Source organism: Phlebotomus papatasi, chromosome 3, assembly GCF_024763615.1.
Source record: "Phlebotomus papatasi isolate M1 chromosome 3, Ppap_2.1, whole genome shotgun sequence".
NCBI lineage: Eukaryota > Metazoa > Arthropoda > Insecta > Diptera > Psychodidae > Phlebotomus > Phlebotomus papatasi.
Window position 1 is genome coordinate 67,218,377 of NC_077224.1, and position 13,976 is coordinate 67,232,352.

Here is a 13,976-nt window from a genome sequence, read left to right on the forward strand (position 1 = left end):
AGAAACTATTTAGAAATCGTCGAGAAAAAGGCCAGTTCCGCTAAATTTCACAACGAAGAAGGTTGCTGTGTGAAAATCTTTTTGAGGTGATTTCGGACCAGTTTTCCCGATATTTTACGCTAAATAACTTTGAGTTTACCTGCATAAAAGTGAGTAAAACACTCAATTTATCCATTTCTTTCTTTATCTGATAAAAAACCGCCCAATAATAAGCAGAAAATCGCAAAATGAAAAAATTCCACTACCCTTTGCTCAAAAAGGATTTTCTCAAATTTCGTCCATTGCATTAGATTTTCTCAGCATTCTTTCTCTTAATTCCCAATCAGAGAATCACTTGACTCCCTTCTGGAGCTAATTCAATGAGAAAAATCTCTTCGTCTGATAATTTTTTTTGCTGATCAAGCTGCCCGGCGAATGGTTTCAGGTTCCCACGTGCTGTTCATGTTTTCATGGTGCAAAAGATTGTCCCACTTGTCCTCCATCATTGATTTTGATTTTTCCACTTAAAATCCTCAATTTTACCCCAAGATAAATCCATTCAGGACGCTGAACCATCTGCAAAACATTATCATTTTCAGCTCAAAGTATTAAGAATACGCATTGGGCGGGTGAAAAGCCTTTTTTACCCGAAGAAGTGGCCATAAATATTGCATTGAAAAATGGCCATTGTTCTGCAATTTTCTGCCTGTGGGGTTCTTTTTTTTTATATTTATTGCCTTAAAACAACAGTTAAAAGTTCAGGAAGAGGCGCTTAGGAAGAAAGAAGTGATAAGAATATAATTCAGAGCAATTTTGTTGCAATTTGCATTTTTGAGTGAGTCCTTTGGAAGATATCACTGATCTTGTAATCGACCAAATCGTTCTACTTCGTATTTTTTCTTTATCAATTCCCTAATTCGAAATTACTACTTCGTCAGTTTAATCAGCACTTGTCGTAACATTTTAGAATTTTAAAAATGAGCCCAGAATAAGATACTTTTGATTAAAATAATAAAAATAGCACTAAAAAATGTAAATATTTTGAAAAGAGTAGTGACAAAGCATCCAATACTTTGCGATATGCTTGAACACTATATGCTTCAAAAGAACTTTCGAATCATTTACCGTTTATCGGTTCACAACCGATATAAACTGATCGGTTTAACTCTCTCGCGTCACAGTTTTATTCAGCAAATGAATTCATGTAAAATTGAGTTTTTTCTAATGCTTTATGATCAAATATAATAGTTCTGAGAGGAAAAAAAAATTCCATTGCGTGAAAACTCAGAAAAACTCCGGGTCATATATTACCCTATTGTCGGCAAGGGAGTATACATACCATTTTCAAAAACAAAATTTAATTTGGCCAAAACCATGGCAAACTTGATTGTTTTGATGAACACTGTACTCCTGGTGTTCAAGGAATCTTCCTGGTAATCCCTTGAACAGTCTCTGTCACAATATTTTGAGTGGTATTTGGCAAAAATAAACCTATCTACATATTTATTCACACACAATACAAATGCACAATATTGGACGCTTGCAGAATACTCTAAAATATTGCAAAATATGTTATAATTCATCAGATACAAGATGAAATGTCCAGGAGCAAGATATTTTCCTTCTGGATTTCACAAAGAAAAACAATGTCCTAACTGTCCCAACTACATTGTTGGCACGAAAACACTTTCATAAACTTTTCCCTTGTCGACTCATGAATTGAACCAATAAAGTATTTAAATTATTATTATTAACCCATTCCTTACCATTGTATTATACATCATACGCAAATTGAGTGATTTTAGATGATTTATTCCTAGGCATTTGTTATCGGAATTGCTGTCGGGAATGGATTTTTAGTAACTTTAGTTCTTCAATTACTTTGGAAAAATAGTCCGACAGAGATGAAAATACATTTTGTTATTGTTTTCTTGCTTCGCGGAAGGTCATGCAAAATTTTTGCTCAAAATGGCGGACGGAAAATACGATATCCCGTCGAATTTATTAAAATTGGCTTCCTTCCTCTTTCGTGATTTGAATTCTAGTTGCCAATTAGTGTTCTTGGATAGTCACTCTATCTAAAGCAATAGAGTTTGTAATGAATTAATACAAAGAATTTAAATTCAGCGACCGTTAAGGTGTGTGTTTGACAGGGGCTCCCCGCGCCCTCATAATAGATTTTAAAAAAATTTCTCTTCAAAAAAATCATCTATTAATCTGTAGGAAACTAATCTCAGAATATGAACATTCTATCTCAAGTATTTCTGGTACATTGACTGAATGGGTTAATCGTATCGGGATATAAGGCAAATGTACCAGCGATCGTCAGTGTTCCTCGGATCGGAAGGTTGTCCCGCGTATCGGCACCCCAAAATAAAATATACTTTTGAAAATTATTCACTGTATTTTAGTAATTTTCTTTAGTAAGATGCATCACGTTAGTTCATATTTAATCTACAGAACCAATTTTTTCGTCAAGTTTCAAAGAAAATTGCTATTATTTACCTAATTTATTAAATCACTGTGTCATAGTCTTAGCAAAAAATCCGCCATTCATCACTTTCTTAATATTTCACGCGAGAATTTGTCTGCAAGAATATGAGGAATTAGGTTTGAATAAAATGATTTGCAAATCTGTTTTAATTAAAAAATGAATATTCAGTGACTCCAATTTCACTATCAATACACTTTTTTTTTAAAATTATTTCTATTTTTTGCGAACAAGTACGCATCTGTTCCTCGAATCGGTACATTTTTTTCGTGGAAAATTGCGCTCAGCGCGCTTAGCTGTCATCTTTACAGCTTCATTAAATTTAACAATTTCAGAAGTTGTATCATGTGAATACACAGTACACAGTGTAAGGATGACAAAGAAGCTTCAATGAAGCCTTGTAGAGTGATTTACATTTAGATGCCAAGAAAGCAGGAGAATCCTCATCAAAAACACCTGCCGAGCCGTGGCTCACCCCATTCCGATCCGTGGAACACATTCCATCCTTCCAATTACACATATATATTATTAATTTCGGTAGTTAGCAAAAGTATCAATACACGAAAATGGTTAAATGGATCACTAATATATCAATTGGCATGTAAAAAATCGTCAGTTAAATCAGCATTTATCGTAACTTCATTTTTGCGATTTTGAGATATATACATATTTGAAATCGGCGTAATTTTCTTTATTAAACGCACTTGTGAAAAAGAAACTTTTATGAGCCCAATAAAAATTATTTTAAATAAAAATTATCGTAAGTGCCCTTAATTAAGAAAAATTTATCAGAATTTGTCGTAACTTCCATTTTTGGGGAAGTTACGACAAATTTCCATACAAAATTTTCAGTAATCAGCATTTGCCGTAACTTCTTTTGCTCACTTGCGTGGCTTGTAATTTGCAGCAAAATTGCAATATTTCTCAATAAAACGTTTATGAACTCTTCCAAATATAGAAAGACAGTGCGAATAGTGTAACATGAAATCATTTTAATTCAATATTTGCGAGAAAAAAGTGAGAAAAATTCCCTACCCATCTGTCATTAATTCAAAACAAAACAAGCGACGTGGCGCACAAAATTTTTTCTATAAAACTTATGAAATAAAAGATTTTAGGGATAGGGATAACAGTAGATAAGAGTTTAATTAATTAATTTAGTCAAATAAAGGCGCTTATTATCACTAGAATAATTCAAATTGATATAATGCATTTTAGAAAATTGTCGTAACTTCCAGAATCTCCATACATTGGATGCTACGGCTTTACAAACGATGGAAGTTACGATAAAATATTATTGTCTTTCTTCCAACATATTTCTCAATATTGCAGCTTATAAATAATTTTATAAAGATTTTCTCGAGTTAACTGACAGTTTATTAGTGCCACTTTTATTATTTTGACTCAAAAGTATCGCATTCGGGGCTCATTTTTAAGAAAAATAATATTGAACTGAAAATTTCGTCTCCTGAAAAGTTGTAAAAAGGAAGTTACGACAAATGCTGATTTAACTGACGAAATACCAAATAGTGTTTTGGAACTCATATATTCAACTAACTATGGAGCACGTTTCTTAACATTCCGATCCGTGGTACACTTCCCTTATTTATTACAATTCAATCATGTTGTCGTATATCCCCGTGTTGGAAGAATCTGCTGATCGTAGATCGCCCAGAAGTGCTTTCCCTGCAATGTAGATGCTTCTTTCATGCTCCCCGAGTATTTTTGGGCAGAGTCGGTGCATTTTATTACGTTTGATCACGGCGAAAATGTCTTTCTGACATTCGGTTGCTTTTACCGAGCGGGACTCGAACTCACAACTGTAAGACTTGAGTCAGAGATCTCCTCCGCTCAAGAGGCCAATGGTCTTGCCTATTGCGCCACTGCGATCTCCAGAACTTAAACAATATAGATACAGTAGACTCACGCTTATCCGTGAGAGCGGGACCAAATGTCACACGGATTTTGAGATTGATACACATCAAATTGTTCGAAATCCAACGATTTTTTTATTTACATTGAAAATTTGTGGAGTGAATTCTGACTTGACTGAATTGACATTGCCTCTAAACATGCGTACTGTCCAAAAAATTTACAGTGAGAAAGAATTAGGGGAAACTGGGGCACCACCAAACACGGGGTAGCACCAAACACTAATTTTTATTTTTATTTTTAAACTACTTGGACTATCTCGACCATTTCTTCAGTGGACAAGCATCCCTATAATGCCTAAAAATTTTTATAAGTCTTATCCTCTGAAGTCGAATATCCTATTAAAAAATTGCAGTGTTTGGTGCTACCCCGTGTTTGATGGTGCCCCAGTTTCCCCTACAGTAGATAGAACACATTTGCTTTAACAAAAAAACCCAAAACACACGGGGACAATTTATGTCAACAAAATTTTTAAAATTCAACTGTCTCACGGACTTTTCTATGTCACTCGGAAAAAGAGTCCACGGATAAAGCGAGAGTCTATTGTATAAAATAAAGTAATTTTGAGCTATATCATCTAAAAGTAACGAGTTCGAGCATTTCGCAAAGTCGATGACGCTTTTTCTCACTTTTTTTTATTTTCTTTTGCAAGAGATTACTTTATCAAATACTTTTTTGATTGCACTTCTTTAAAAAGTATAATCGATTGGTTTGGGTTTGGCTGATTTTCACCGTTTTTTTTTTATTTTGAAGTTTTCTCGATTATCGAACTATATTTCGTTAGATTTCGAAATTTTCTCAACCCTGCATTTTCGAAAATTCTGTTGCCGGTGTTTTTGACATTATCTCACATTTACTGCGGACTTGGGGAAAAAGATGAGGCATTTGTGATAGTGTAGTGTCTCTTAAAAAGAGATATAAAAAATAACAGTTAATAATTTATTCTATAGAAATTAATTTATTATTTTACCAAATGTATTACGCAGAACGACATCAGAATGGGTGATGAATGGGATGATGATTCGGTGAGTTTTTTTTTAACAAATATTTTTTGGATCTTGTATTTGAAGAAGTTGTGTATTTATGCCTTTGTGATTTTTGGGGATTTTTTTTTTATTAATTTAATTCGGTCAGTGTGATGCTGGAGTTGAATTCCACAAAGGCAATAAGTTCTCATCCACAAAGTATGATGACAACGGATTTGACAATGGTGGTGATGATTATGGAAAGGGGGGATACGGTGGTGGATCTCGTGGTGGAGGAGGAGGAGGAGGAGGTAGGGAAAGTGGTGGACGTTCCGGTGGCTATGGGGGAGATCGCAATGGAGGAGGAGGAGGAGCACGGGTTCCTCGTGCTGGTGACTGGACATGTGGTGGATGTGGAAAGAGTAACTTTGCATCTCGCACTGAATGCTTCTCCTGCCACAAGGAGAAAGATGACAATGATATGGTGTCAAGTGGAGGTGGTGGAATGTCCAATGGTACGACCAAGAGGTCCTTTGGGGCAGATGATTGGAAGTGTGGAGGATGTGGAAAGACCAACTATGCCAATCGACAGGAATGCTTCTCCTGCCACGAACCCAAGGGTGATAGTGGGGGCGATGGTGGTTTTAATAGTGATCGCAATGGCGGTGGAGGATTTGGAGGAGGAAGAGGAGGAGGAGGAGGAGGAAATTCCCGGCCGGGTGATTGGAATTGTGGAGGTTGTGGCAAGAATAATTTTGCATCACGATCTGAATGTTTCTCTTGCCATGAACCCAAGGGAGATGCCACTAATGGGTACAATGGATCGGGAGGAGGAGGAGGCGGAGGAGGAGGAGGCTCAGAGAAGCCTCGTGCTGGACAACGTCCAGGTGACTGGACCTGTCCTAGTTGCGATAAAGCAAATTTTGCCTCGAGAACTTCGTGCTTTGGGTGCAATGAAGAAAAGCCAGAGCATCTGGCTAATCAACCGGGTTCCGATGAGAAACCCAAAGAATTCTACATTCCACCTGAATTGCCGACAGATGAAAGTGAAATTTTCAGCAGTAAGATCGATCAGGGCAGAAACTTTGGCAACTATCAGAATATTCCGGTGAAGGTGTCTGGAGAAAATATTCCACCGCCTATTCGGGATTTCAGTTCGTCCGGATTGAGGGAATTTCTACTGACAAATGTAGAAAAATCTGGATATAAAACACCGACCCCAATTCAAAAATACTCAATTCCCCTCATAATGAACGGCCGGGATATGATGGGATGTGCACAGACGGGTTCTGGTAAGACAGCAGCTTTTCTCTTGCCAATCATCAATGCTCTGCTGTCGGACAATCGTGAAGTTAATATGGGACAACCCCATGTGCTAATTATCACACCAACACGTGAACTCTGCATCCAAATCACAGAACAGGCTCATAAATTTGCCCATGGCAGCTATATTAAGGTCCAGAAGATTTATGGTGGTACAGCTAGTCGCCATCAGATGGATACTCTCAAGGGAGGTATTCACATTTTGGTTGCAACTCCAGGACGCCTCCTGGATTTTGTCAATCGAAGCTACATCGGCTTTCAGGATATTCGTTTTATTGTTCTTGACGAAGCTGATCGAATGCTGGACATGGGCTTTATCAGTGACATCGAGAAGGTGATGGTGGGAATGCCGGCTGAAAAACAAACCCTAATGTATTCAGCTACATTCCCCGAAGAAATACAACATCTGGCTGGGAAATATCTCAATAATTATGCTTTTGTGGCAGTTGGAATTGTCGGTGGAGCTTGCACTGATGTCGAACAGCAGATTCTTGAGGTTTCTGGACGTCAGAAGCGCGATAAACTCAGGGTAAGTAAAACTTTTGGTCCCAATGAAAAAGTCTGCTCACTTCTCACCATTGAAATTTATTATGGAAGACCGGGGCAAAATTTCTGACATAATATTCCTTAGAAAGAATATTTGAACAAACAACAATTTATTTACAGTAATTAACCCCTTCCCCATTCATTGTAATATTTACCTACACAGTAAAAAAGATTAACTTAATTTAATGTTGTTAAATTTCAAGTTGTTGAATTTGGAATTGATGAATTGTTGAATTTTTGTGTGTAAACTCAAAAATTTTTTTTTTAAATTTTATTTCATTTCGTTTATTTTAGCATTTTTGCCTTTTTAGACATTTGTAAAGTTTTTTTCCTGTAATCTGGATCCTCCCTAATGCGAGATAATTACATTTGATGCTCGGATTTTTTCGATATACTTATTATGCATATAAATATTTGATGTTCTATATGACTTTTGTCCAATGAAAACCATCTCGACTGAAGTATATGTCTTAAATGGAAATTCAACAATTTTTACACAATTTTTTTTTTTAAATTCAATTTTTGTTTAAAAAATCAACAACTTTGGTTGAAATACACAAGGCTTCACACTATAACTGTATTATCACACTTGCACATTAAAATTTTAATATGATTCACATTAATTGTCGCTGGTGAGAGTCCAAATGTGTAATTTGTGTGTTTGAATCATTTTATATTCAAAATTTGATCTATTTGTTGATAAAAAGGTAGACTTGGCCCGCAAAATTTGATATAAATTGATTTATAGCATTAATGCGATTTTCTCTTTAATTTTTTAATGTGAAAAAAAATTATGCTTTAGGTAAATTTAAACTTATTTTTGCAGGCCAAGTCCACTTCTTTATCAATGAATAGAAAAACCCCAAATATTAAGTGACTCAAAGACACAAATAACATATTTGGACGCTCACAAGCGACAATTAATGTGAATCACTTTAAAATTTTAATGTGCAAGTGTGATAACGCCGTTTTACTGGCCAAACTTTGGTTTTTTTTTTTGGTTCTTTTACTGACCAAATATTTTTTTTTTTCTAAAATAATTTTTTTATTAGTCAAACTCTGGTTTTATACTGACCAAAATTGTTATTTGTACTGGCCGAAATTATTGTTCTCACAAACAATTTTCAATAGTGTTTAAAAGCGGTATTTTAACTCACTAAAAGTGAAATATTATTGACTAATCAAAAGCGATTTTTTTCACCAGCCAAAATTGTTTTTTTCACTGACCAAAATTGTTTTTTTTTTTAATAAAATTGATGTAATTAAATTCGTTTTTTTACTGATCAAAAATGTTCTGTTTACCTAAATTAACGTAATACTGACCACAATTGATTTTTTTACTAATGATTTCGGCACACCTTTTAGATCAGGAAAATTTTATGAAATCAAAATTCACATCTCTTTCTTTCTCACATGTTTGACACATGACTATCACATTCTTTTGCACTCCAAATTCGATTCAGCCAAATTGATTTTGTTCTGATGTTTAAAATGAGTATAAGAGTACAATAAGTTTGAGAACGAAAGGGATGCGAATTTCGACTTTATAAAATTTTCCATGGTGTAACAGGTGTGTCGAAGGAATGAGATTAATTTTTTGAGTGATCTAAATTAATTTTAAACGGAGTAAAATTATTATCTTCACTCGCCGAAATTAGTGCTTTCTAATGGCTCCGCTTCGACACGCCTTTTAGATCAGGAAAATTTCACGAAGTCGACATTTGAATCCTTTTCTTACACATTTTCCATATGTCTATCTCATTCTTTCGCACTCTTTTTCTTTTAAACGTCAAAACAAATTAAAATTAGGTCAATCGAATTTGGAGTGTGAAAAAATGAGATAGACATATACAAAAACGTTTGAGAAAGAAAGGGATCTGAATTTTGATTTCCTGAAGTTTTCTGATCTAAAAGATGCCAGCGACATTTTGACTAAAATTAATTTTTGTGGCGTTGTTAGATCTTTTCAAGTGATTGAAATTCAATCGATTGGAGTATCACCTCTTACTCTTTTTTTTAAATTATATAATTGTCTCTTTGTTGTGACAAATTAAAATTGAAATTTCAAGTTTATTTTCAATTTCAATATTAACAAAACTGATTTATTTTTATTAAAATTGGTTGCCTTATTAAAAAAAATAACTGATTTTTTGTTAACGAATTTGATTTTTTTACTGACCAAAATTAATGTTCTTCTTTCTAAAAAGGAACCAAAAATTTGTTTTTATAATAAACTAAATTTTTACTGACCATAATTGATATTTTTGATGATCAAAGCCGATTTCTTATGGCTCCGGCACACGTTTTAGATTAGGAAAATTTCATGAAGTCAAAATTCACATCTATTTTATTCTTAAGAACTTTGCCTATGTCTATCCTGCTCTTTCGCTTCTTCTTCTTCTTCTTTTGAACATCAAACCAAATTAAATTTAGTCAGTCCAATTTTGCGACCGAAAGAGTTGTATAAATTAATATTGTATGTTTTTTTATAACCAAAATGTTTTTTTTTTAAATTAGTTTTCTTGCTAAAATTGATATTTAGGCCTCGGACGCACCTTTTAGATCAGGGAAATTTCATGAAGTCAAAATTCGAAACCCTTTCTCTCATGTTTTGCATATGACTATCTCATACTTTCTCATACCGAATTCGATTGAGCTAAATTGAATTTGGAATGATGTTTAAGAGAAGAAGAAGAGTGCGAGAGAATGAGATAGACATACGAAAGACAAGTGTGAAAGAAAGAGATGCGAATTTCAACTTCATGAAATTATCCTTGTCTAAAAGGTGTGCCGGAGCCATAATGGCTTTGGCACGCCTTTTAGATCAGTATAAATTTATGAAGTCGAAATTCGCATCCCTTGCTTTCTCATTCCATTCTGCATCTATCTATCACACTCTTTTGGACTCTTTTTCTTCTTTTGAACATCACATCAAATTAAATTGAGAAAGTCATATGCAAAAATGTTTGAGAATGTCTCCGGCACGCCTTTTAGATCAGGAAAATTTCATGAAGTCGAAATTCGAATCCCTTTTTTACTCACATGCTTTGCATATGTCTATCTCATTCTCTCACACTCTTCTTTTTTTAAGCATTACACCAAATTCAATTTAGCTCAATCGAATTTGGTATGAGAAAAAATGAGATAGTCATATGCAAAACATGTGAGAACGAAAGGGATGCGAATTTCGACTTCATGAAATTTTCTTGATCTAAAAGGTGTGCCGGAGCCAGAAAGAAAGGAATGTGAATTTCGATTAGATGAAAATGGAATTTTTCTGATCCAAAAAAGGTGTGCCAGTGCCAGAAGAATCAATTTTGGTCTTGATTAGAAATTTTGCATCAAATATCTCCTTACACGATTTGTAGGAGATCCTGGGTCAGCTGAACGATGGAAAGCCAAGAGGTGTCCTGGTCTTTGTAGAGACTAAGAGGAGCACTGATTTCTTGGCTTCCCTACTCTCGAGTTCCGGATACATGAGCACTTCGATTCACAGCGATCGTCTGCAGAAGGAGCGTGAGATAGCTCTTGGGGACTTTAAGAGTGGTCGAATGGGGATTTTGATTGCTACTAATGTGGCTGCACGTGGTTTGGATATCCCAAATGTCCAGCATGTTATAAACTTTGACATGCCGAAGTCCATTGATGAGTATGTGCACAGGATCGGACGAACTGGACGCCTTGGAAATTTTGGCAAGGCTATAACTTTCTTTGATGCCGAGAAGGATAGTGAGATTGCATCGAAGCTAGTTTCAACTCTCAGGGGTGCTAACCAGGAGATTCCTGATTTCCTGGAACAGTACGATGTTGGAGGATCTGGACGTACAGGAAATTTCGGAGGTCAAGATATCCGAAAGGTAATTTTTTGATATGTTTCTTTTTTAGCAGAGAATTTTTCATTTACTTTTAATTTTTGCTCAGGATGACTTCCGCAAAGGTGTTCCTCAAGCTGTTCCTCAGGAGGAAGACGAGGAGTGGTAACTTTTGAAATCGTTTCAGTGAAAAAAAAAAATATCTTTCTTTTTTCTATTTTTCATCCTAAAACTCGAAGAAGTACTTTTTTATAATATTAAACCTCGTGACATGAAGTGTCTCTCATATGCTTTTGATATCCATTGTCTTAAGGATAGTGCTTATAGTTGATGGTATATCATTAAAGTATATTTTTCTATTCAGCATTTCTTTGTTTTTCTTTTATTGTTCACGAAGATCAAAGGAACAGAAGAATTTTTGTTTGAAAAAAGTTTAAATTTTGTTTCTCAATGTTTCTGAGAAGAGGCGCTGCTGTCGACAAAGAGATTAAAACGCCACTGGAAAAAACCAGGGTGAAAGCAAGTAAGTTGGTAATGATTGTGATTTTCATGTCTACCATCAATATAAATTTCATCAAGATTTTCACTACCTCTACCTAATATGATTTCATACAATATAATTATTTCATTTAAATAAATTTTGATGAGAAATAAATCGTAAGAAGATTGTGGTTGAAGAAATTGCATTATGCTCTCGACACACTTACGACTAAAGTCCAGAGACGACTAAGCTCGTTCATAGCCAAGTCAGTTCCTGACACACTACAAACGAGGCTTAGTATTTACTAGCACTCGAAAAACATAACTTTTTTGGGTGATATGCAGATATTTCTACTGATATTCACTAAACTTCCTTAAAAATGGAACTACTTGTAAAATTACTTACACAATTCACGTAAAGCAACAAGAATTACTCACTAGAATCGCCTAAATTGCCTTAAATCGCGATATAGCTTCCACCTCACAATTTATTGTAATTAACAATAATTATTCCGCGTAAACTGAGGTATAAATTTACAAATAGTTTCATTTTAAATAGAGTACTTGTACATTGCAACAAAAATATCTGCATAAGAAACCACAAAAAGCTGTGTTTTGTGTATATCAGTGAATGCTAAGCCTCGTTTGTAGTGTGTCTGGAACTGACTTGGCTGTGAACGAGCTTAGTCGTCTCTGGACTTTAGTCGCAAGTGTGTCTAGGGCATTAAGCTTATAAATTTTTATTTTTAAGATATATTTATGTTGAACGATGCTATTACTTAAAATGCCTTTTATTAATAAGTTATTTGCGTCATTTGTTATGCAAATTAATTCCCAAAGCAAGAAGAAAGAATTAATAGACCAAGGAATGGCTCAGGAAGGTCAGGAAGTGACAGAAATTTCCTCCGCAAGTCTTTTTTTTATTTAGCGAATTATATTCGACACGATACCCGATACTAGGCAAGGACATCATATTTTTTGAAAGTAAACAGTGTTGAAAATTGTTTTATTATGGGCAATATAGTGATAATTTTTAATAAGTATAAATTATCATATTCGAAAATTAAAAAAATATATTTTGGTCAGTAAAACACTCGAAAGTCAATAAACCTTTCTATCTTGGCCCATAAATAATGCAAAATTGCTGCAACCCACTTCCAATTTGCTAAAATGAGTCATAGTTTGTGAAGAATAAGGTAAATGTACCAGCGATCGTCAGTATTTCTCGGATCGGAAGGTTGTCCCGCGTATCGGCACCCCAAAATAAAATGTACTTTTGAAAATTATTCACTGTATTTTAGTAATTTTCTTTAGCAAGATGCATCACGTTAATTCATATTTAATCTACAGAACCAATTTTCCCGTCGAGTTTCAAACAAAATTGCTATCATTTACCTCATTTATTGAATCACTGTATCAGAGTCTCAGCAAAAAGTCCGCCATTCATCACTTTCTTAATATTTCGCGCGAGAATTTGTCTAAAAGAATATGAGGAATTAGTTTTGATTAAAATGATTTACAAATATGTTTTGTTTTAATTAAAAAATGAACATTCAAGGACTCTAATTTCACTATCAATACACTTTTTTAATTATTTCGGCAAGCAATATTGAAAATAAAATTTTTTTCATAGCCATTATTAGATGTTTTTCTTGTGATAGAACAATTTACCAGTGAAAGTTTCATTAAATTGAACAATTTTAGAAGTTGTATGATGTGAATACACAGTACACAGTGTAAGGATGACAAAGAAGCTTCAATGAAGCCTCGTAGAGTGATTTAGATGCCAAGAAAGCAGAAGAATCCTCATCAAAAACATCTGCCGATCCGTGGCTCACCCCCTTCCGATCCGTGGAACACATTGCATCCTCACAATTACACGTACATATATATTATTAATTTTCGCAATTAGCAAATGTGTCAATACAAGAAAATGATTGAATGGATCACTAATATATCAATTGGCATGTAAAAAAATACAATAGTATAAAAAAATAGTGTTTTGGAACTCAGAAAAACTTTCTTGTCTCATCAAATACAGCACATATAAGAATAGTGCCAAAATTTTTTTTCCTTGTGATCACGTGTCAGCATATGTTGATTCCATACTCGGTCTTCCACTGCCCGGTTATCTCGATACCCGTGTGGTGGATTTCATTTCCAGGATTCTTTCGACTGGTAGGCCGCGGTACATCGCAGAGCTTGTGGATGTTGGATCATCTTCCAGGTCTTCGTGTCTCCGTGTGCCTAGTTCAGGGAGTCATAATTTTCGCATCGAGCGAAAGACAGGGCTTATCTTGAGTCATATGGCCTCCATTAACAAGTCATCCTAACTTATTGTATAGGGCCAACGGGGCCAACAGCCAACCTTTGTTCAGAGGACAGTTTGTCCTAAAGATTTTGAAATAAATTGAATTGAATTAAATTGAAAAATTCCCGCTCTTTCTA

General features: G+C 34.7%; 1 protein-coding gene across 1 annotated transcript; it reads left to right on the plus strand.

Annotated features, from left to right (window-relative positions):
* Positions 1-14: 14 nt before the first annotated feature.
* On the plus strand, positions 15-11,414 carry LOC129807265 (ATP-dependent RNA helicase vasa). Its single transcript, XM_055856413.1, has 5 exons — positions 15-149; positions 5,389-5,427; positions 5,537-7,219; positions 10,605-11,093; positions 11,158-11,414. Exons 2-5 carry the CDS (start codon positions 5,401-5,403, stop codon positions 11,215-11,217), a joined length of 2,259 nt encoding a protein of 752 aa, XP_055712388.1. The 5' UTR covers positions 15-149; positions 5,389-5,400; the 3' UTR covers positions 11,218-11,414.
* Positions 11,415-13,976: the final 2,562 nt, after the last annotated feature.